The sequence below is a fragment of the Tasmannia lanceolata genome, unplaced genomic scaffold (genome assembly GCF_043159265.1).
Source record: "Tasmannia lanceolata isolate RefF3 unplaced genomic scaffold, GAP_Taslan_0.1 ptg000024l, whole genome shotgun sequence".
Classification (NCBI taxonomy): Eukaryota; Viridiplantae; Streptophyta; class Magnoliopsida; order Canellales; family Winteraceae; genus Tasmannia; species Tasmannia lanceolata.
Genome location: NW_027518701.1, coordinates 5,705,272 through 5,728,444, shown reverse-complemented (window position 1 = coordinate 5,728,444; position 23,173 = coordinate 5,705,272). Strand labels below are relative to the sequence as shown.

Here is a 23,173-nt window from a genome sequence, read left to right as displayed (position 1 = left end):
ACCCAAAAATCATTATCATAGATTATCTTAACCATATGATCTATAGAGGTTTCCATAAGATGCCGTCCCTCTGTGGATCGCAGGGTTAGGATTATCCTATGGAAATGGTTTTTTGAGCGCAACCCATTTAGGTCATGGTTCGGATCATCCTATGAAAATGATTTTTGGGGCACAACCTATTAACGTTGCGGTCCATCATATCAACGGTTTGGATCATCCTATGATGTGATCCTCACAGTACTTTTTGAAAAATATACAGTACCTGTAACTTTGTTAGGGCTTACACCATTTAAGAACTCTTCCCCTAAAGACTTAACAGAAGCAAAAATGAGAAGAAGCTTAACAATAACAAGCCTTCAGCCATGGAGTCTACTTGCTTCACCATCCTTCTCACTATCTCGTTCCTTTGCCACAAGCTACAGTGGCCGTGTAATTCAACAATCATCCAACGGGCAATCCTTAGCCGTTGAAATCTTACCCCCAAACGTAATCCGAGACGTCCGTGGCTACGCCCTTCCACGCCGTGATCTCATCTGTAAAATCTCCAAAATCCTCAACACCTCTTCTGACCCTCTCTTCGAACTTTCTCAATACCTCCAAACCCTAACCCTAACCCTAACTCCTTCCGAAGTTAGTGAATCCCTAAAATCAATTCAAAACCCTACAAAAGCCCTAAATTTCTTCCATTTTTCAACCTCAATCCCTAATTTTAAACACGATTGTTTCACCTACAATCGGATCCTTACAATTCTTTCGAAATCAGAGGACTTTGAAGCCATTAATCGGATCTTGGATGAGATGGAGCAGTTTGGGATACGTGGCAGCATCTCAACCGTTAATATTTTGATTGGGTTTTTTGGAACGGGAGAGAAGGGGAAGGATTTGGAGAGGTGTTTGGATTTGGCTAAGAAATGGGAATTGAAGTTTAATTGTTATACTTATAAATGTCTTCTTCAGGCTTATTTGAGATTGAATGAGGTTTCAAAGGCGTTTAGGGTTTATGATGAGATGAGGAGGAAAGGGTATAATTTGGACATTTTTGCATATAATATGTTGCTGGATTCTCTCGCCAAAGATGAGAAGGTAAAAATAAATAAATAAATCTTTATTTTCTCACAATTTTGCTCCTTTTTCTTTTGGGAATTGTCTCTAATTTCTCAACATTTTCAAAATATAGCGGTTTTATTGCAACATTTTGATAAGATGACAAAAATCCAAAATAGTCCCGAGAAATTAAAAAATATAGCAATAATTTCATTTACTGGCATAATATCATCAAGGTTTTAATGCAATAACTATTTCAAAAAAAAAAATCACAAAGGTTTTAAATTTCGGTTTCGGGGGTAATTTCGGTCCTCATCAAAACCGAAATGTTAGCCAAAATCCCAAAATTTTGGCCAAAATTCGGTAGAAGAGCTCGAAATGTCGGTATTTTGGGCTGAATTTCGGTAATTTCGGCTGAAAAGTATTATTTTATCGAAATTTTGACCAATATTTGGTAAATTTCTGCAATGTCAGTTTTGGAACGTTTCGATTTCGGTCCTGATCGACGGATTTCAGCCGAAATTTAAAACCTTGAATATCACAATAAATTTACAATATCATTTTATTTTTATTTTTTTCTTAGTTTATATATTTTTAAATAATTTTATTTTTATCATTTTTGCTTATATAATTATGGAAAATATATATAAAAAAATAATATATGCTGAGATTTTCCTTGCTGAGAAATTCCCAAGAATAGCATTTGTGGCTCAGTTCTTAGAGTTCAATGATAATATTCCATAAGGCCCTGTTTGGATTGCAAAAAAAAATATATTTCTCGTGGATTCTTTTTTCTCATGATAATTGATTCTTTTGTTAATTTAGAGGGAAATAATGTGTGGTTCTGATTAATGTAGAGGATATCATCTTAAATTGAAGGGCAATCTAAATAGAAATTGAATTTGGTTGGTTCAAGTGATGTTATTTCATGTGTAAAAAAGTAGGAAGTTGTAGAAATATTTTTCCTTTCCAAACTTTTGAAAAAAATTCCTGCAACCCAAACAAGTCCTAAAAAAATGAATATTTCTTTGAGGAACTTGAGATTTTTCGTTCTTCTGGTACTTAGTTCTTGGTTTTTGTGGTTTAGAAGGAGTCATTTGCTTCTTTTTTTCTTTCTTTCTAAACATGTCAATGTGTAATTTGCAATCTAGTCCCCGTTTTAAAGACGGGATTAATGTTTTTGTTGATTTCTTTATTAATGCCTCTGTTTATATTAGTTTCGTAACTCACTGATCACACTCCAACAGGTTGAGCAAGCTCACAAGGTTTTTGCAGCTATGAAGCGAAAGCATTGTGAACCAGATGTGTACACCTACACAATTCTCATTAGAATGGCAGGAAAGATGGGAAAATCCGAAGAGTTCCTTAACCTCTTTCAGGAGATGATAACAAAAGGTTGTACCCCTAACCTGATTGCCTATAATACTATGATTCAGGCACTTGCTAAGTACAGGATGGTGGATAAAACGATCTTTCTTTTCTCAAAAATGGTTGAAAACAATTGTCGTCCCAATGAATTTACCTATAGTACGATTTTGGATGTTCTAGCTGTAGAAGGACAAATTAGTAGATTGGATGAGGTTGTGGAAATTTCGAAGAAATACATGAATAAATCAATCTATGCATTTCTGGTGAAGACACTGAGCAAATTAGGTCATGCGAGTGAGGCCCACAAGCTATTTTGTCATATGTGGAGCTTTCATGACAAAGGAGATAGGAATGCTTACATGTCCATGCTAGAGAGTTTATGCAATGGGGGGAAAACACTGGAGGCCTTGGATTTGCTAAGTAAGATTCATGAAAAAGGACTGACAAGTGACACTGTCATGTACAACATGGTATTTTCAGCATTTGGTAAATTAAAGCAGATATCACATATTTATACTCTTTATGAAAAGATGAAGGAGGATGGGCCTTTGCCCGATATATTTACGTACAATATTCTCATTTCAAGCCTCGGCCGAGCAGGCCAAGTTGATGAGGCTTTCAAACTCTTCGAAGAAATGGAGAACAATGATATTAAGCCTGATGTGATCACTTACAACTCTTTGATAAATTCTCTCGGAAAAAATGGTGACCTTGATGAGGCTCACATGCGGTTCAAGGAGATGCAGGAGAAGGGGTTGAATCCTGATGTTATCACATATAGCACACTTATCGAATGCTTTGGTAAGTCCAATAGGGTTGAGATGGCATGTAGGTTATTTGATGAGATGCTTGATAAAGGGTGCTACCCAAATATTGTGACATACAATATTTTACTTGATTGTCTTGAGAAATGTGGAAAAACAGCAGAAGCTCTTAAGCTATATGAAAAGTTGAAGCATCAAGGATTGACTCCGGATTCTATTACTTATGCGGTCCTCGAGCGTTTGCAAAGTGGGTCCCATAGGGCTGTGAGAATACGTAAACAGACTCCAATCACAGGTTGGGTTGTTAGCCCTTTACGGTGATGGAGGGCAGGGTTGGGGGCGCAGAATTGGATACAGTCCGGATTATATTATTTGTGCTGTTTTTGAGTGTTTGGAAAGTGGATCCCATGGGGCTTTGAGAATATTTAAACAGATCCAATCACATCTTTGATAGGTAACCCTTTAAGGTGATTGTTAGCCCTTTAATATCTGGGTGGCCTTACCTGCCAAGGCCATCAACACTGCTATTCAAGTTTTGGCTTCAGAACCAAAGGTTCCCGATGAGGCTACTCAATCCATGGCAGCAGGAAGGAGTATAACACCATTGCTGATGTGCTTCAAGCTTTTCGCAGAAAATAACTGACAGAACCTGAGTTTTAGAGCATGGCAACTCTTTTGATAATATGCATGTGGACACAATTTGAAAAGTCGTCCATCGGTCCATTCTCTCAACACTTTATTACGAAGTATCAAAGCCATATCCATGCCCTATGGGTAACTTCTGTTTTTGGCAAAGAACTGGTAATGAAGTGGATTCTACTGCACTAACGATAGTAGCTCAGTCTCCCCATTTGTTGTCTCAGAGTTGAGCTATATGAAAAGTTGAAGCAGCAGGGATCGACTCCTGATTCTATTACTTATGCAGTCCTGCAGTGTTTGGTAATTGGATCCCATCGCGCTGTGAGAATACATAAGCTGGTTCCAATCACAGGTTGGATTGTTAGTCCTTTAAGGTGATTGAGGCAGGTGGAGGGGTTGGCACAAATTTGGATACAACTAAAGCAACATTCACTCGGCTTTTGGATATAAGTTGACTTGTGTGACATTTATTAGGTAACAAAAAGTACATATTTTTCTAGTCATTTTTGAGAAAATGAGAAAGCATTTGTTTCTCTTTACAGCCATGAGTGTGTAAAGAGGCTGTCAGAGGGGCATCATGTGCTGGTGATAGTGGTCCGTACTCTGATCCCAGGAAGAATTCTTAAACATATTTTCTCTGAACTTGCTCATTTGTAGGTTTTGGACTCTCCAGTTACCCATATTTGTGGAACATATTGTGCTGTTGACTGAATGCAAAGTATGTACTGTATGTACTCTATGAAGTAGTTTCTTTCCTATTGTTAAAACAAATTCCTTCTTCTTGACAAGTTTGGTGGCTAGGTTCCATTGTGCCACCAAGTGGCCATGTGATTCAGTTAGCAAGTTTAGGGTCATTGATAAGTGCAGGGTTGATAAATTGATGTTTGACTAGGAAAGTATAAACTGCATCTTCTATATAGAGATCTTACTATGCCTATTTTTCATTGGGAAACTATGACCTCCTTTGTTAAATAACTATGGATCTTGTAGAGAAACTAATTTGGAGAATGAAGCCAGAAGAATACATCAATGATGGACCTCTTTAGTTGTTTTATTAAGGCCACCTTATTCACCATCAATTCAAAGCCTCCATCATTTCCCACGCACATAGATTCTGCTGATGCTTGGATGTGGAAAGCACTGGATAAGGGATAAGGAGATATTCTACGGACTGCTGTGCTGCAGAACATATCATACACAGATTGGGAAGCTGCTGCAAACAATGTACCAAGTGGTACATTGTCAAGATGTTATAAGGCTTGCAATCTGACAAATTCTAGTTATTTCATTCTTATCTAGCTTGATTTGTTATTGCTTTTGACAATGCTTCAATTGAAGCAACTTATTTTCCGTCTGTGGGTTCTAGATTGTTTCACTTATACTTCGCTGTTTCTTTTTAATGGTAAAAGATTTCATTCAGAGAGGAAAGACCAAGGAGACCTACACAAGAATGAAAGATGGAAAAGAAAAAATAGAAAAATAAAGAAAAGAATGACCCCTTAGGGGCAAGTAGCAAAGCAATCAAGGGTGGAGGAAATCGAAGAGCTCCACCTTTGCTCTCTGCACTCCCTCCCTATCGGCCACCTCATTGGCCGATCTCCTGACATGTATGAAAGAAATATTAGCTTGACCCACCCTATCATAAATCTCATAAAAAGAACGGAGCACGATCTCCAAGGATACATGTGTGAGCCTCTAAGAATTCAGATAGTGATTTGGTTATGCACTTCATCCCAGTTATTTGATTTTCCCTGTGGTGGGCAATGAAAACATCTTTATGTTACCCACTTTAGGTTATGTAAATTTGTAACTCTGATCAAATCTTGATAACGTATTTGCTTCACTGACTGGATATCCAAATTCTACCTCCTAATTTTCCTGTAACTGATTTTGGGAAATACATAAAAAAATTTGAAAGTAAAAGTTGATGGATGTTGCGCCCTTCGTGGGGCTCGAAATGGGAAATACACAAAACTGGTGCTCACTTTTATGTTTCACATGTTTGAAGAAATACATATTCAGATTTTCTATAAGGCGTCGAGTTTTTTTTTTTTTTTTTCTCTTTCTTTTGAATGGCTACAGTATCGCGTTCTTGTGTTCTTAGTTTATTTGGGAAGTTCTTCTCATTTGATCCTTTTCTGTTCAACTTCTAATTATATGTTGGTATTTGATATTTTCTTTTTTTCTTAGATATTCTGGTTTTCATTTGTGAGATGGGATGGGAGGCTGGTGTTATTTATTACTGTTATTTATATATTTTTTTTCTCTTGGACTAGATGAAAATGATAAATATTATTTAGTCCATGCTATTGGTGTAAAGTCATTAGGTGCTTGATCTTTTTAAACCATTACAGTCTGGTTTTATGTTATGGTTTCAAGCTTATTCCAACATTTCTTGCAATTTAATCTTAATTTTTTTATCATTTGCATGTATTTTCATAAATTTTTATGATTTTACAGGATTTTCACCAAAGTATATGACCTAAATCGAGATTGTTTATATATCTGTGACCACTCACTTGCATACCAAAATCTACATTTAAAACCTTGCTCTACCTATGTGGTCTTGCCTTCAAGGGCCTCATATGGCTACTTTCTTCTCTGTCTTTCCTCAATATATAGCGTTGTGGAGGGCAGTATGTGGTGGTAGGGATCCCTAGGAAAACACTATGTTATTAAAGAGCTCAACAGTATTTTGGATTTTAGTCATTGCCTCTCTGAACTGAACTCCTATTGCCTATGAACTGGAAAGAACAGTGCCAAAATTCATAGGACTCTTTGTGAAACAACAATCTTTATGCGTCATAAACATTGCACCATATTTTTTTTTAACATTTCATGGTTGTTATTCCAATTTGGCATAATTCTGCTTTCATTCAACTCTTCATCACATGTGACTTACACCTTTGTTATGTTTTTCCTGTGACTTTGTTTCTTATATAAATTATGATAACTAGTGCATTCATATAGAGTAATTCATTGTCACTTATTTGCTTCCACTAATTGTTTAATTAATTTAGCTAAGTTATTGTCGTATGAAAGAAATGATAATTTGCAAAATGAAATTACTGACGTACAAGACCAGAGATATTGCCCCATTCTTCGCAATAAGCAAGGAAAATTATGAGGCATGGACTTGAAGAACAAAGAAAACAACAGAGGGGAAGCGCATCAAAGAGCTCCAAAGCAGCCCAGGCAAACTCCAAATCGAGCAAGCCGATCTGATCTGCCTTGGAAGTAATCAGATATCCAAATATACTAAAAACTGACTAAGAGATTCCTTCACCAATATAAATAAGTATGGTGAAAGCGGGTCACCCTGTCTGAGTCCTCTTGAAGACCGAAAGAACCCTTCAGGTGAGCCGTTTATAAGTATGGAAAAAGTTCCCAAAGAAATGCAACCATTCATCCAGCCACGCCATTTGGAGCCAAAACTCATTTGATCAAGAATGTAGTAGAGTACTTTCCAAGTGATTGTAAGCTTTCTCAATGTCCACCTTTACTAGAATACCTCTCTCCCCATCTCACTTTTGGGGCCTTTTGTGCAAGACAGACAAATCCTGGATGGAATACTCATCGTTGCAAGCAGTTTGTATGCACCGTACACGAGGCTAATCGGCCGAAAATCTTTCATCTCAACGGAACACGCTTTTTTCAGGATCAGAGTGATAAATGTAGTGTTTATCGCTCTATTCAAGATGCCTCTGTCGTTAAATTCTTTCACAAACACCGAAACATCTGTAATCTTCTCCCAATGTTGATGGTAGAGAGCCATCAGAAACCCATCCGGCCCGGGTGCTTTCTCCTTCTTCAAAAAGCCTCCTCTAACTCCACCATGGAGAAATACCTTTCTGGCCATCCACGCCGTTCCAGAGATATTCTCTTGAACGCCAAACCTTCTGGCACCCTTATTTAAGTATCAATTACTGTTACATGCTACATGCTGGAGAGTTGAAAAAATGACGAGAAAATGTTGAGTTTTGAAAAAACACTAAGAAATGCTACTTTATTAAAAAAAGACTTTTTAGGACGAAAATACCCCTCAACTTACTTTTATCTTTCTCTTCTTGGTTTTACCTTTTACTCTTTTACTTGTAAGTTTTACTCCGACGCATTTGTGTGAAACGGCCTCATTTTCCAGCTATAGAAGCCTTCTTCTCCGGCGAAACATCGTCATTTCTCCGGCGAAACATCGTCATTTCTCCGGCATATGCCTATTTGTCTTGAGAGGGTAGAAGGAGTTCTCTAGAGATGCCCCTTTCTCATTTTCTTTTTCCTCCTCAAAATATCCAAAATCTCATTATCTTTGTAAGTATTTCCCCTTTTCTATTTTGTAATCCTATAACTTTGATTTTTGATTGGACATATTTTTGCCTCTCTCAGTCTAGGGTTTGTAATATTTTTTAGGGTTTATAATCTTCTCACTCATCTAGACATTTGGCACTTTCTTTTATTGGGTTTCTCATGCTGAGGTCTTTTTGCTTCTACAAAAGAAAATTAATATCAGTGTATTTGTGGCTTTTGATTATGTGGGTTTGGGGAGAAACCCACCTTTTATACTGTTTGGCCAAAAAATAGGTTACTTGAAGCTAAAAAAATGTAACTCGGATCCAAAATCGATCGCTGAAAGCCAGAAAATCGATAGGTTATTTGAAGGCAGAAATGATAGTTGAAGCCCAAAAAATACTAGTTGAAGCCAAAAAAAAGTTACTCAAAGCCAAAAATGATAGTCGAAGCCAAAAAATATTATAGTGAAAGGCAAAAAAAAATTTCCTTAAGCCAAAAAACTAGTTGATGCCAAAAAACAAATTACTCAAAGGCAAAAAAAGTTATTTGAAGCAAATAAAAAGTTAGTTGAAGCCAAAAAAAGAAGTCGAAGATAAAAAAAAATTTAGTCGAAGCCAAAACGTGTTAGTCAAAGCGAAAAAAGAAGTTTGTCGAAGCCCAAAACGTGATAGTCGAAGCCAACAAAAAAGTTCCAAATGTTACTGGAATTCAAAAGTTTTAGTTGCAGCAAAAAACATGTTAGTCGAAGCAAAAAAACCAGTTATTTGAAGCCTAAAAAAATTTAATCGAAGCGAAAAACACAACGGCGAATGTTACAGGAAACACATTTTTCACTTCGACCAAGTGATTTTTGGCTTCGACCAAGTAAATTTTGGCTTCGAATATCCTGTTTTCGCTTCGAGTACTTGTTTTTGCATTGAAAAAAAGAGGGGGAGATCTCGAAACCCTTTTTGAGAAAGATTTGACTAGGCAGAAGGCTGATGGGTCCAATTTTGTGCATTTCAAGCAAAAAAAAACCTTTCAATACCCTAAAAAATGAGAGAGAGAGAGAGAGAGAGAGAGAGAGAGAGAGAGAGAGAGAGAGAGAGAGAGAGAGATGATGTTAGATGGAGTTTTGAAAAAAAGACCTCAGCATGAGAAACCCAATAAAAGAAAGTGCCAAATGTCTAGATGAATGAGAAGATTATAAACCCTAAAAAAATATTACAAACCCTAGACGAGAGGCAAAAATATGTCCAATCAAAAATCAAAGTTATAGGATTACAAAATAGAAAAGGGGAAATACTTATAAAGATAATGAGATTTTGGATATTTGGAGGAGGAAAAAGAAAATGAGAAAGGGGCGTCTCTAGAGAACTCCTTTTACCCTCTCAAGACAAATGGGCATATGCCGGAGAAATGACGATGTTTCGCCGGAGAAATGACGATGTTTCGCCGGAGAAGAAGGCTTCTATCGCCGGAAAATGAGGCCGTTTCACACAAATGCGTCGGAGTAAAACCTGCAAGTAAAAGAGTAAAAGGTAAAACCAAGAAGAGAAAGATAAAAGTAAATTGAGGGGTATTTTCGTCCTAAAAAGTCCTTTTTTTAATAAAGTAGCATTTGTTCGTGTTTTTTCAAAACTCAACATTTTCTCATCATTTTTTCAACTATCCAGCATGCAACAGTAATTGATCCAAGATTAAATAACACCAAGTCTAACAGCTTAATCTTTTGGAGTTATTGGTTGTTTCACATGGTATCAGAGCTATAGCCTCAAGGCAGACGTGAGGGGAAGTATTCCAAAAATGATTAAATAACACCAGCTCTCACAGCTTAAGCTTTTGGAGTTACCGGTTGTTTCACACCAAATTAAAAACAGTTGAAACTCACAAGGTAACAAGCCAATAATTTAAGATTTCTCGAGAGGAGGGTCAATCCAGATCAAAAAATAGGTAATAGGGAAATGCAAACATCATATTAACATCAATAATTGGGTTCCACAGGGCTCTATTTGTATTAAAAATTGGCAAGCTATGTCATTATGATTTATGGAAATTTTTAGTGTTGTAGTTAATTTTTAAGTAAAATTTTAGTAATTTTTCTTTTGCTTATATAAAAGAATATAAATAGTTTTTTTTTTATGGAGCAGGGTGTCTAATTTTAGAGGTTCTATACTTGTAGAAGTTGGTGAATTGGATTTCTTAGACAACATCGAACACTTTCTATTTTTCTTTTATGCGGGTCGAAAATAAAATTAGGCATTATTTATTTTGATCAAATGGTTAGGATTAAATTTTGATTCTGAGGTGTTTTGGGTTTCCATACATGGAGTTTTGATTTACTTTTTATATTAATTATTATAAAATTTCCCTTGGGCCTGTTTGGTTGTCAGGAAACTCATTGATAGGAAAACCATTTCCCACTTTTTTCACTTTCCTTTGTTTGGTTGTATAAGGAAAGGTTTTCTAAGGTTTATAGAAAGATACCCATTTTTTATTGTCTTACAGCTTAAAAACCTTGGATGTGGCTTTCCTTTCCAACTGGCCACCCCTGCATGTATAGAAAGGGGTGGCCAGTTGAAGAAAAGGGGGTGAGTATATCATTTCTCTTTTGGTAATTAGTTTACAAATTCTTTATGGGCCCTCCTCCATCTTAGCCTCACTTTGACAAAAATACATGTGGGGTTTATTAGTTTTTGGTCATTCGGCCCTCTTGTAGGCTCTGTCTCTGTACATTTTGATTTGAATTCAGCTCTACTCACATATTAATCCAAATAAAAGGCTTGATCAAATTTAAGTAAGTTCTTCCAAATGCTAGTAGAAAAGTGCATGATTAAAAACAATGTTTTGTAAAGGAGCAATTGTCAACATTCAATGGGAATATTTCATGGAGAATATTTATGGGGCCAGTTGTGAGAGATGGGCAGGAGATGTAGAGGCTTAGGGTCTATTTGGTTGCCTTATTTTAAGGCTTTACAGCCTTTATTAGGTGTTTTAGCCGGTTTTGTGGTGCCACGTTGATCAAAACCCGGAAGACTACTTGCTTGGTCGGGTAACGGTTGGCCCATGTGGAATCCCCAACCTCTACTCTCAAAAAACCTCAAAATCGCTAATTCTTTGCTAGTAAACCATGGGATTTACCAGCTCTTAAACCACTGACAGAACTATGTTTACATCCATTATATTTATGTGAAGGATATGCTTAGGCTATTTTTGTTTTGGATTTTGAGAACCGATGTGAGACCAAAACTGATTATTGTACTCAAATTTATGTTTATGCCATGTTCGTTTAAGATTATGACAACCTATTGTAAATACCAAGCTGATTATTCAACTCAAATTTAAACGTAAGTTTGAGTTTAATAATAGGTTTGGCACTCACTATCGGTTGTCATAATCTTAAACGAACATGGCCTTAATTTTGTGTCAAATAATAGGTTTTGTATTGACAATCGGTTGTCATAATCTAAAACGAACAGAACCTTAATTTTGAATCCAATAATCAGTTTTGGAATCACTATCGGTTATTAGAATCTTAAACGAACAGGGCTTTGGTCTGGAGAACCTAAAGAGCACAATTGAATGACCGACGAGTAACTTGTCTCATGCTGTTGGATACTGTTAATAAACTAAATATAAGCGATTGTATGCAACAAGACCGATCCGATTATTTCATGCTCTAAATCTCAACGCATTCATTCTGGGTCAAGAGGAGCATAAAAAAAATATTGGAAATGAAGGGGGAGAAATAAATTTCATTTTCTTCATCATGGACTCCCCATAAAATTCGACCGATTTTTTTGTTGCTAGCAGTCTCTTTGTATTCTGGCCTGTTTGTTTTGGATTTTGAGAGCCAATTATGAGTTAAAAATTGACTATCGGCTCAAAATTATACTTAATTAAGTCGGATAATCAGTTTTTGATTCACAATCGGTTCCTCAAAAAATAGGCAGGGCCTTAGAAATAGAAACTCTGACCAATTAAAGTTTCTCTGATGGAGAGAGCATCATGCTAATAAGTTTCTATCTAATTAACACGATAGAACTCATATAGAAACAACTCAGGAAAGAACAATTATTAATATTAATCAGTTGTTTATTTTATTTTTTATTCATCATGGAATCCCCATAAAATTCGACCAAACAAGTTGTTTATTTTTTTATTATTCATTTTTATTTTATGATAATATATGTTATGATAATTAATATTATTAATTATTAATATTATATGAATTCTGATTCTCTTTATATTATTTTCTTAGTTTACTTTAATATAAAGAGAATCACCTTATAAGGGGAGCGCATACGTAAATGCTGGGGGGGGGGGGGGGGGGAATATCATCGCCCTTTTACTATTCCATTTATTAGCAGTCACCCGCACAAGAATTTTATTTTTCATTCAAAACAAATTAAGAAAAACGCAAAATAATACTATAGGAGAGAACAACCACCTCAAATGAATTAAATAATAAGACAAAATCCGCTATGAGTTGGCTCTTCTCAAAAGTAATTAGACCCTGTTCGTTTTGGATTTAAAATCAATGTTGAGGCCAAAACTGATTATTGAACTCAAAATTGTGGTTAATTTTGAGTCCAATAATCAGATTTGAACTCAAAATCAATTCTCATAATCTAAAACGAACATGGCGTACATAATATTATTCAGAAACTGCAAAAAAAGAAAAAAAGAGGTTTGCCAGCAGAAGCTCTCTTTAATGTGCACATCTGAATCAAATAACATGTTACCAAAATCTGCTGAAACGTGAGGCTGTGTGTCTGCTCCTTCTAGATGGTCGCAAACAAATCCCTTTTTACAATTATTAAAGCATGGTTGTGCTGATATCATTTCTCATAAATATTTTTAAAAACCACAATACAGTATGAAATGAATACAAATAAATAACAAGATTATTTCTACACACACCGACGTCACATATTGAATTTTTTTTTTTGAATGGAAAATAAATAATGAAATTAATTAATTATTTTCAGGAAATGATATCCTCCCCTCTCCTCTAAACGGACAAAATCCCCCCTTTAATGGTTTATGTGAGACTGGTTCACTGCTTGAGGATAAATTCACCACCTTTAATGTTTTTCTTTACTTTTAAAATTTAGGGTCTGTTCAGTTGCGCGTTTGAAACGGAAAAGAAAATAGGCATATTTTCGTGGAAACGATGCAAAGTGGTTGTTTTGTTGGTCGTAGAAAGAAAGCACGAGGAAAGCACAATATTGATGTGAAATGAGTTTTGGCTTACGTGTCCAACCCATTTCCGCCCCTCTAATTCTGACTAAAAGGCTCGGATTTGGTCTTGTTTCCGCGCGCCTGTCAAAGTCACAATAAAGTACTAAAAAAAAAAGACAATTTTCACGAGAGAGAGAGAGAGAGAGAGGGGCCCTAAAAACTGTATCTCTCTCGCACGGCGAAACAGAAGCCCTAAAACTTCATCTTCTTCCTCTCGTCGGCAGAAATTTCCACTGCTCTCTCTCACACGGTGAAAATCTCCACTCCTCATGCGCTCGTCCTTGGCAACAAACAGGTATTCCTCGTTCTTTTCTCCTCTATCCCTCTTTTTTATATTTTCTCATGTACATATATCTTCATAGATCTCTGTTCTTATGCCTTGATGTTTTTTTTTTTGTGCTTGAATCTTGTTTTTTTTTTTTTTTTTTTTTTTTTGGGGGGGGGGGGGGGGGGAGCTTGGATCCCTCGTGGGCTCGGATCTTTCTTGTTTTGTTTTGAGGGCATGATTTTGGATTATCCTTCGTTGTTTTGCTATTTTTTTTTACTATCCTTAGTGGTTTTCAAATTTTTGAACCCCAAAAGTATGATTTTTCAGATCCGAGTTTTGGTGATATGAACTTTATGGTGGTAGTTATGGTTATATGAACCTTACGGTCTTTGTTTTACTTTATCTGTAATGATGCTTTGACATTTGGACGATGGTTAACTACGTGATAGTAGTAGTTAACTTGTTATGATAGGATTAAGCTAAGTGATGGTGGTAGTTAACTTATCTGTATTGATGTTAATTACTTTTGACGGTTGTAGTAAACTTTTGGTAGTGGAATTTCATGCCTACTGTCATATTCTTATCTTATATCTTTGGATGTGATATGTTGTCTTTTTGTTAGGTGAGTATGGGAAAGCAAAAGTATTATGTTGTCTTTAATGGTAGACGGCCTGGGATTTACTATACTTGGCCAGTGTGCCATAACTAAGTTAACAAATTTAGCGGAGCATGCTACCGCTCATATGGGACGTTGGCGGAGGCTCAATCAGAGCTAGACACATATTTGGAGAGAGCCAAATATCAGAGCAACGAAAGGGTTGAGGAAGCGCCAAGGGTAAAGGAGATCCCTAATGAAAGGGCAGAGGCGGTGCCACAGGCGACGACATCGGTGGTATGGGTTTCCCTCTTTGTTGTTTGTTCCATTATATTGCTTTTAAAATATGCTTCTTAAGTTTTTTTTTTTGAATATTTATTTGTGTTAGTGGACTATTTGGTAGGGCTTAGGGGGCGTAACTTGCTTTATATGTGGTAAAGAACATTCTGTACTGTTTCTTTTTCGTTTCCTGGTAACTGAATGCACTTCCTACTGTTTCTTTGCTGTTTCTTTTCTGTTTCCTGGCAACTGAATGCGCACTCCTAATGCTTTCTTAGCAGTTTCTTTTCCTTTCCATTTCCTTCTGCCACATCATTTCCTTTTCCTTTCCTTTTCCTTCGCGCAACTGAACAGAATACAACTCAAGATTAACGAATACAGAGAGAGAGAGAGAGAGAGAGAGAGAGAGAGAGTGTGTGTGTTGGGGGGGAGGGTATATATTATTTTAATATATATATATTATAAAATAAATACAACTAAATAACAAAATTATTTCTACACCCACACACATCACACATAGATAATCAACTTGGTTTAAATCATAGGCCACCATTAGCACAATGATCATTCTTGAACAATTCTTCCAAACAACTCTCCTAATATTATTAACATATATACTTAAATACACATATCACATATATTGCTATATAATAAATAAATATATGAATATGTTAATAAAATAGTCTGGAAAATTTTCAGGAAGCCCCCCAAATGGGTACATCTTACTAACAAACTTCACTATATTTTAATGCTATTTGCTCCATTCATCATGCCTCATTCACATGTTTCTACATTTCCATGTAATGTATACAAGATTCTTCATTAAAAGAGCAAATCACATTTAGTGCAGACCAGAATTTAAAATATATTTAAGATATTTATCAATTCATTATATAGACAACACAAGTCATTCATTCAACTAATTCTACAATCATTATAAAAATCACACATTTAAGAGCAATACAAAAACAATTAACAACTCAGAAATAAAATATGGTGCCTTCCAAAATAAATTGAATCTAAAATTAGTACGAACCACTAAAAAAAATCTAAAAGGAAAAAAGAGATGACAAATAGAAACAATAAAACTTAGAGATTATAACGTGGAAAGTTATTCACCGCACATCAATCCATTGATTTCATCATAATACAAATGCAAAGCCTTATGCTCTGTTAGGATACATGGATTTTACAATCCATGATAGTAAAATCCTAGATTTTACAAAGTAAATCTTAGATTTTCTAAGCTAAAAAAAAATTAACAACTCAGAAATAAAATATGGTGCCTTCTATAATAAATTGAATCTAAAATTAGTACGAACCACTAAAAAGTAAAATCTACAAGGAAAAAAGAGAAAAAAGAGATGACAAATAGAAACAATAAAACTTAGAGATAATAACGTGGAAAATTATTCACCGCACATCAATTCATTGATTTCATCATAATACAAATGCAAAGCCTTATGCTCTGTTTGGATACATGGATTTTACAATCCATGATAGTAAAATCCTAGATTTTACAAACTAAATCTTAGATTTTCAAAGCTAAAACCTGGATTTTGAATTCCTTGATTATAAAACCTGGATTTTATAAGCTAAAACCTTAATAGTAAAACATCAACAAATGGCAATCCTTTATAGTAAAAACATGGTTGTTATATAGTGGGCCTATCTCATCGGTGACAGAGCCAGGAATTTGATCTAGGGGGACAAACAATGGTTGTTATACAATAATTAATAATTTTTTTATAAAGTAAAAGACTAAAATATCACACAATCTGTGATTCAAATTGCCTTAAATTTTTTTAAAAATAATAATAATAGCTCCGAAAAATCTAGTGATTTTTTGCATGATTTTCAAAATCTCAACGATTTTTGTAACTTAGCTAGTCAATATCAATTCACTTGAATTTATAATTACTTTGAGTTGCATTGTTTAATATTAAGCAGTTGAATTCAACTTGAATGCCGAATCCATCACAGGGAGATCATTTGAATAAAGGGAAAATGGGGACTAAGCTGCAAAAGTGATATAAAACGAAGACATGGAACTAAAACCTATAGAAAAAGCAAAACAGTTTTTACTAAAGAGAGGAGCTTTGCATCTTGTATTCATGAATCTTGAGTGGATGGAAATCAAAATAAAGGGTTAAGCCAACTGGTGATGAGAAATTCGTAGCAAAAGCGCTGACAAAGTTTTGCATGAGAAATTATATGGTGTGGAGATTTCTGTACTGTTGTGTTCTCACTTTCTAAACTATCCATTTTACAGCCTACAATTGAATTTTTACAAACATACAACAGAAGACTTTTGGGATATGGCCATTCCATGGGGGCAACCAACAAGTGAATGGTTTGTATTGCCTTCAAATAGCAACAATTACCAAAACAAGGTAAAAAACTAAACGGGTTTTTTATCCAAGGGAGCTCGGGCATGAGGTTAGACCATCATAGATCATGTCACTGAAAGATATTTTTACTAATTTATCTATAACGATGTTTAAAATCAACACAGGATGGAAAAAGACACTGAATTTCCAAGGGTTTTAGCTTAAATGTTCTCGTTTGGTTTCGTCTTTTGCTTAAATGTCTGTCAGTATCTTCACCTTGAAAAAAGACACTGAATTTCCATGGTGTTCGGTTCCTAGTTATTTGTCCTGTGGTAGTTCATGGTTAACGCTAGGAAAAGCTCCTTGTTATTTGTCCTGTGGTGGTTAATGGTTAATGCTAGGAAAAGCTCTGAAAGGTTACCTCCATTTGCGTCAGAGATGTTCGTGTTTTGGATATAGGTGAGATGCTATTGAAAGTTTATCTCCTTCTCTGTGATGCAGGCAGAATCTTAAGGAACTCTGTCTACAATGTTGTGATTCACTTTTGACAGGCCTGTCACGTTGAGGAGCTGAAAGTACTAGAATCCCACAATCTCTCTAAGAACAAAGTCCAAGAACTGAATTAGAAGTTTGATAAATCTAAGGCACTTCGACATATCAGACAATCCAAATCTTAAAGTTATACCACAAACTATTATGGTACATAGGTTGACTCGTTTGAAGGAATTGAAGACGCAAAATCACTTTGAGAGGTGAGAGGTTGAAGGAGAATGAGAGGGGGGGCCAGCAACAAGAAGTTCTTTGACACGATTGACTAGTTTGTGAAGAAAAAAGATGTCCACCGCTTTACCCAAGACAACTTGTTTCAATTCCACAAACTAGTCAACGTGCCAAAGACACTACTTTTGCCAATATATGTTGTAGTTGATGGCCTCCCTCTGTTACGAGCTAAGATGGGCCCACTTAGGTAGAATAAATTATTTTATATTTTGTAGATTTATCCCGCTAGTTGTTGCTATGGATAAGAGTCTTAGAGATTAGGGTTATCTAGAATAGCTTGGGTAGGAGTTTTAGAGAAAGAGGTAAGTGGGTATTCTATTTATAAATAACATGTAAGCACTCTTTTTGAGAATTAATGAAGAAATTACCCTAGAAATTGTGTCTTTAAGCACAAAGAGGACTGATCCTTCCCTCAAAGTGGATCAAGAGGGCCGATCTTCCCTCTGAGAAGATCAATTTCGTTACGAGCCGGATCGGGTTCGTAACAAAGTGGTATCAGAGCGAGGCATGGATGATCCAACGATCGGACAGTTGGATGCAAAGGTGTGCTTTCTTGTTGTGGGACAAGAGAGAATGATCGAAGCGATGCATGAGATGTTTTCTACTATGAATGCGAAGTTCAACAAGATGGTACTTTCATTTGGCGTAAAGATAGAAGAGCCCTCATGTTTGAAGGAGAAGAATGAAAAGTTCAACAAGATCATCGTTGAGAAGGCTTGTATGACGAAAAAGAAAAGAAGAGATAGAAAAAACGGAGGAACGAAGAAGAGCGAAAGAAATCATATAGAAGAGAAAAGGCCACAAAAGAAAGGAGTTGTTGATTCTCAATATTGTCGAGTTTGTCGCCGAAAAATCCGTCATTCCTCTCAGCCTATATACGCCATCAGGAAGATCCTCATCCACGACCATTCGTGCGTCAAAATCCCAATTGTTCCAAACAAGCACAACGATGGAGCTTTGATCGGATCGATTTGAAAATGGAGTTTCCTAAACACTTGGTGACTATTCGCAAGACGAAGAGAAGAAACAGAGCGAGAAGGAAAAAGAAAAAGAGAAGAGGGAGGAATTTTAAAAGGTTCTGCGCAACTCTTTCACCAACGGGTCAACGCTTAATTTCCAACCTTGAGGACAAGGTTGATTTCAAGGAGGGTGGAATGCTACGAGCTAAGATGGGCCCCACTTAGGTAGAATAAATTATTTTATATTTTGTGGATTTATCCCTCTAGTTGTTGCTATGGATAAGAGTCTCAGAGATTAGGGTTATCTAGATTAGCTTGCGTAGGAGTTTTAGAGAAAGAGGTAAGTATTCTATTTATAAATAACATGTAAGCACTCCTTTTGAGAATTAATATAGAAATTACCCTAGAAATTGTCTTTAAGCACAAGGAGGATCCTTCCCTCAAAGTGGATCAAGAGGCCGATCTTCCCTCTGAGAAGATCAATTTCGTTATGAGCCGGATCGGGTTTGTAACACCCTCTCTCCTTCTCTAACCTCCCACCTATCAAAGCTAATTTTCATCCCCAATTCCCTCAAATGAGTTAACCTATATATGACAACACTTCATTGTCTAACTTCAAGATTGGATTTTTGATAAGTCCAAGAACGTTAGCTTATTCAAATTTCAAGTTCAATTGGCCTTCTCCATCAGCGGTTGGCTGCACATACGGAGATAAAATTGATAAAATTTTCATCAGACATTAAATAAATTAAAAGGAAAAAAGAAAAAAAAAAGAGTTGACTATTATATATAAAAAAAAGAGACTACAATGCATGTGAACACAATTTGTTTTCAATGTGAAAGAAAAAAAGAAAGGTAGAGTAAAGGGGAGAGATAAAACAGTGAAGGAAAAGAGAACATACCTTGTTTTTAGGGTTTTTACAAAGCTAAATAAATATCCTTAACTCTATACTAAGATACCAAATCACTACTATACATGCATCCGAACAGACCCTTAGCAGCTCTAAAAAGAGAAAAGATGGAGATGTCTCTTTATTGTGTTCTTAAACCAAGGAATCCTTCCTGTTGCAGGAGCATCCCTTATCCTATCGGCATCTGACATTGCTCCATTAGCGCATAGCTATTTTTGTTCCTAATTTAATTGTGTTAGTAGGGTGGCTTAGTCATTAGTACATTTTCCATGTCTTCTTTTGTGTTTCTCTTAAACTAGGGTAGTTTGATTATTTTTCAAGTTGTTATGGCATTTTAGTAATTTTGCTTTAGAGATGGGTGCTTTAGTCTTTTTACATTGTAATTGACTATAAAAGGCCATTTTCCCACCATTTGTAACTCGACTTTGAAAATTGAAATTAAGTAAAATCATGGAATTTTTTTTCAAAGAGGAAGATTTCTTGAGATGGACATCAAGATCCTATATTCTTCATTTTCATCCCCATGCTTTCGGATCAGATTCATCAAACAAGAAATTGTGGTCTTAAGGTGTAGCTGTTCATCCAAGCAGTGGTGGTGGTGCTAGAAATTTGGACTAATTCGTGTGTCCTTGTGAGAATTATCCTCTTAAACTTCTTTTTTGTAAGTGAACTAAGAGCTTGCAAATCGGTGAAAAATTCAATGAGAATCAATCGAATCTTGTAAAATTCTCAAGAGTTACATTAACCGATTGAGATCTCTAAAATTATTTGAAAAAGATCTTTAGATCTGGTTATTTGAAACGTCATTCCAAGTTGGATTTTATGTCTTTAGCTGCTACTTTGAGAGTGGAAATCATTTAATATCATCTCTAATCAGTGAGTTTCCATTTGTTTGATTGAACCGAGACATGTTTTAATAGACTTGAGACATCCTAATAAACAGACATGTGTTAACTCTTTCATTTCCTGAGGAGAAAAGCTTGTAATTAATTGAATTTCATAAACAAACCAGTTCCAGAAAGTGTAATGTTCCCTTGCTTTAGGCTACTATCAGTGCTTCCTAACGTTTTTGCATGGATTTGAATTTGAAAGGCTACTAGTTACAATAGGACTAAAATTCCATGAAGCCCATTATGGTGAAATCTTACATGAATTGAGTAGTACACGTGTTTTGAACTTGCTCTTGACTTTATTTGGGAATGCTCAACTTGTACTAATTGGATAGCTTATGGATCTAAGGTGTTTTCCAAGACATTTATGTCTATCTGTGAATAGAACTTGTGCTCGGTTCACTTGGTTTACACCATGGTGAGCGTTCATATAAGGATTCCAATTATATTTCAATGATCGAGACCTTGCATGTAGCATGAGAACAGAACTTATCCATTTTCTGTGTATGGAATTGAGGTTACAGGAGGTGTTAAACTTCAGAAAGTTTTCACACCTAAATTGACTTTCTCAAGCCTGGCTTGGGTTTAAATTCCTTAGAGCACACAAAACAACCTGAAAACACAGTTCTAAATATTGGAATTTGGATACACACTTCAGGTCAATAATTTGTGCTGTTAGAGCTAGACTCGGCTAATTTCTTGAACGTAGCTCTCGCAGACACATGCCTGGAAGAGCTACATTCAATTTGTGCTAGTTGAAAGGGCTTGAGTTCTTGTTTTTTACAATTTGTGCTATTTGAATGAACTTGGATGATGAAATAACCCACATATTTGAAAAAAAAAATTACTATTTTTTTCACTCCCGAAAAAAAGGATAACTTGAACCAAACAAACCTATTCAATTTTTTTTATTTATTTATTTTTTACGATAGACCTTCAGTGTATGATGGCTTCCCTCTAAACTAACCATGATCATTTCATTTTCTTCTAAGGCCCAATTCATTTCAGATTGTGACAACCGATTGTGAGGCCCCATCCAATTATTGGCTGAAAATTTAGCATAATTTTGAGCCAACAATCGGTTGGGGGGCTCACAATCGGCTGTTTTAATAGCAACGAACAGGGCCTAAATTGTGTAAAGAAAAAAATTCTTTCAAAAATATTTTTCTTGGAATCCAGAGTTGGAGAACTTCTTGATCAAATTAGAAAAAAAAATCAAATAAATAGAGGGGGCAAAAGGAAAAAATTAAGGCCATTACAGAGGGTATTCCAAAGCATTAAAAGACTCCATGAAAAAAAGATTGAATTCACACGACACATAGGAAAAAAAGGAAGCAATCTACACATACAAATTCAGGCATTCACAGGGCATGATGCAAAAAAAGGAAGCAGTATAAACATACAAATTCATAGAAATTACCTTGTGTTTCTCCTCAACAAAAAATATTTCACAGAGAGTTGTCCTCCCCTTCAACAAATCTGTAAAACAGATCAAAGTAGGGGGGAAATATCAAATAACCATGGTTAAAAGATCAAATGAGAAGACTCCAACAATCAACTTCTATACTTTTATACATCATTAAACAGATCACAAAAAACAGGGAAAATAAAACAAAATCAGTTCTTGAGTCTCTCTTTTTCGAAAACCCCAATGTATATGATGGAAAGCACCACAAAAAAAAAGATGAATCAAACACATCCAAAACCCCTACGATGGAAAATTCCACAAAAACAAACACACACACCCGAAATACTTGACAAAACCCCAAAAAATAAATCAATAGAAACCCCACAAAACAGATCAATAGACCAAAAATGAGAAGCCAAAAGCTTCTGTAAAAGCCAAAATAGATCTTCTTCTCCCCCAAGAAAACATATCAATAAAAACCCCAAAAAAGCTTCTGTAGAAGACAAAACAGATAGAAAACCCACACACACAAAAAAAACTGCAAGAGAGAGAGGGAGTGACGGAAATCAAAGCTAAAAGAAGAAACAGACCCATTAAAACCCAACAAATAACTGAGCCAACGAAGGAGGGTCAGGGCTTACCTCCGAGCTTCTTCACAACGAAGTGAGGAGGAAGACAACGGCTGAGATGAAATGTGGCCAGAAGAGGGGGCTATGTATTTATAAACCCTTTGTTTTTAGGGAAAAATACACTTAGATACACTTAGACCCCATGTGGTTTCTGACGCATTCAACTTAACCATGTGGTTTCTGAGCATTCAACTTAACCCCTAATGTTTAAAAGGTTACAAGCAGACCCCTGTGGTTTCAATTTGTGTAAGGTAGACCCCTCAGGTGACGGTTCGTCCACATATTGAAGGGTTAGATGATCAGGCACACCCTATCTATGTCAGGGCCCATCAAATGAACGCTTTGGATCATCCAAACAATGTGGGCCCACTGTGTTTTTTGTAGTGTTTGGATTAGGGTATGGGCCTACATTGTTTGGATGATCCAAATCGTTCATTTGATGGGCCCCGGCATAGATAGGGTGTGCCCAAAAAATCAGCTCCATCGGATCATTCTAACCCTTCAATCTGTGGAAGAACTGTCAACTGAGGGGGCCTACCTTATACAAATTGAAACCACAGGAGGTCTACTTGTAACTTTTTAAACATCAAGGGTTAAGTTGAATGTGTTAGAAACCACGAGGGGTCTAATTGTATTTTTTCCTTGTTTTTATATTGTACGGAGCACACTATAGGATGATCCAAACCGTCCATGTGATCAATGTAAATAGGTTGTGCCTAGAAAATCATTTTTATAGGACGATCGTAACCCTCTCATCTATAGAGGAGCTGGATATTATGGAAACCTCTACATATTGGAG

The 23,173-nt window shown here is 35.9% G+C and overlaps 1 protein-coding gene and 1 long non-coding RNA gene across 2 annotated transcripts; one reads left to right on the top strand and one right to left on the bottom strand.

Annotated features, from left to right (window-relative positions):
• Window positions 1-309: 309 nt before the first annotated feature.
• On the top strand, window positions 310-5,222 carry ABO5 (ABA Overly-Sensitive 5). The gene is made up of 2 exons (XM_077367726.1): window positions 310-1,083; window positions 2,292-5,222. The coding sequence occupies exons 1-2, from the start codon at window positions 328-330 to the stop codon at window positions 3,495-3,497; spliced, it is 1,962 nt and encodes a 653-aa protein (XP_077223841.1). The 5' UTR covers window positions 310-327; the 3' UTR covers window positions 3,498-5,222.
• Window positions 5,223-13,770: 8,548 nt separating this feature from the next.
• On the bottom strand, window positions 13,771-22,437 carry LOC143857276 (uncharacterized). Its single transcript, XR_013238567.1, has 3 exons — window positions 22,387-22,437; window positions 21,758-21,816; window positions 13,771-19,233 (listed from the first exon to the last, which is right to left on the bottom strand). It is a non-coding gene; the product is annotated as an uncharacterized LOC143857276 (long non-coding RNA).
• Window positions 22,438-23,173: the final 736 nt, after the last annotated feature.

Bases quoted from the DNA above. Each gene is read 5' to 3' on its own strand.
- ABO5 (XM_077367726.1), top strand. From the start codon at position 328: ATGAGAAGAAGCTTAACAATAACAAGCCTTCAGCCATGGAGTCTACTT. The intron at 1,084-2,291 runs GTAAAAATAAAT...ACACTCCAACAG, and splicing joins CTCTCGCCAAAGATGAGAAG to GTTGAGCAAGCTCACAAGGT.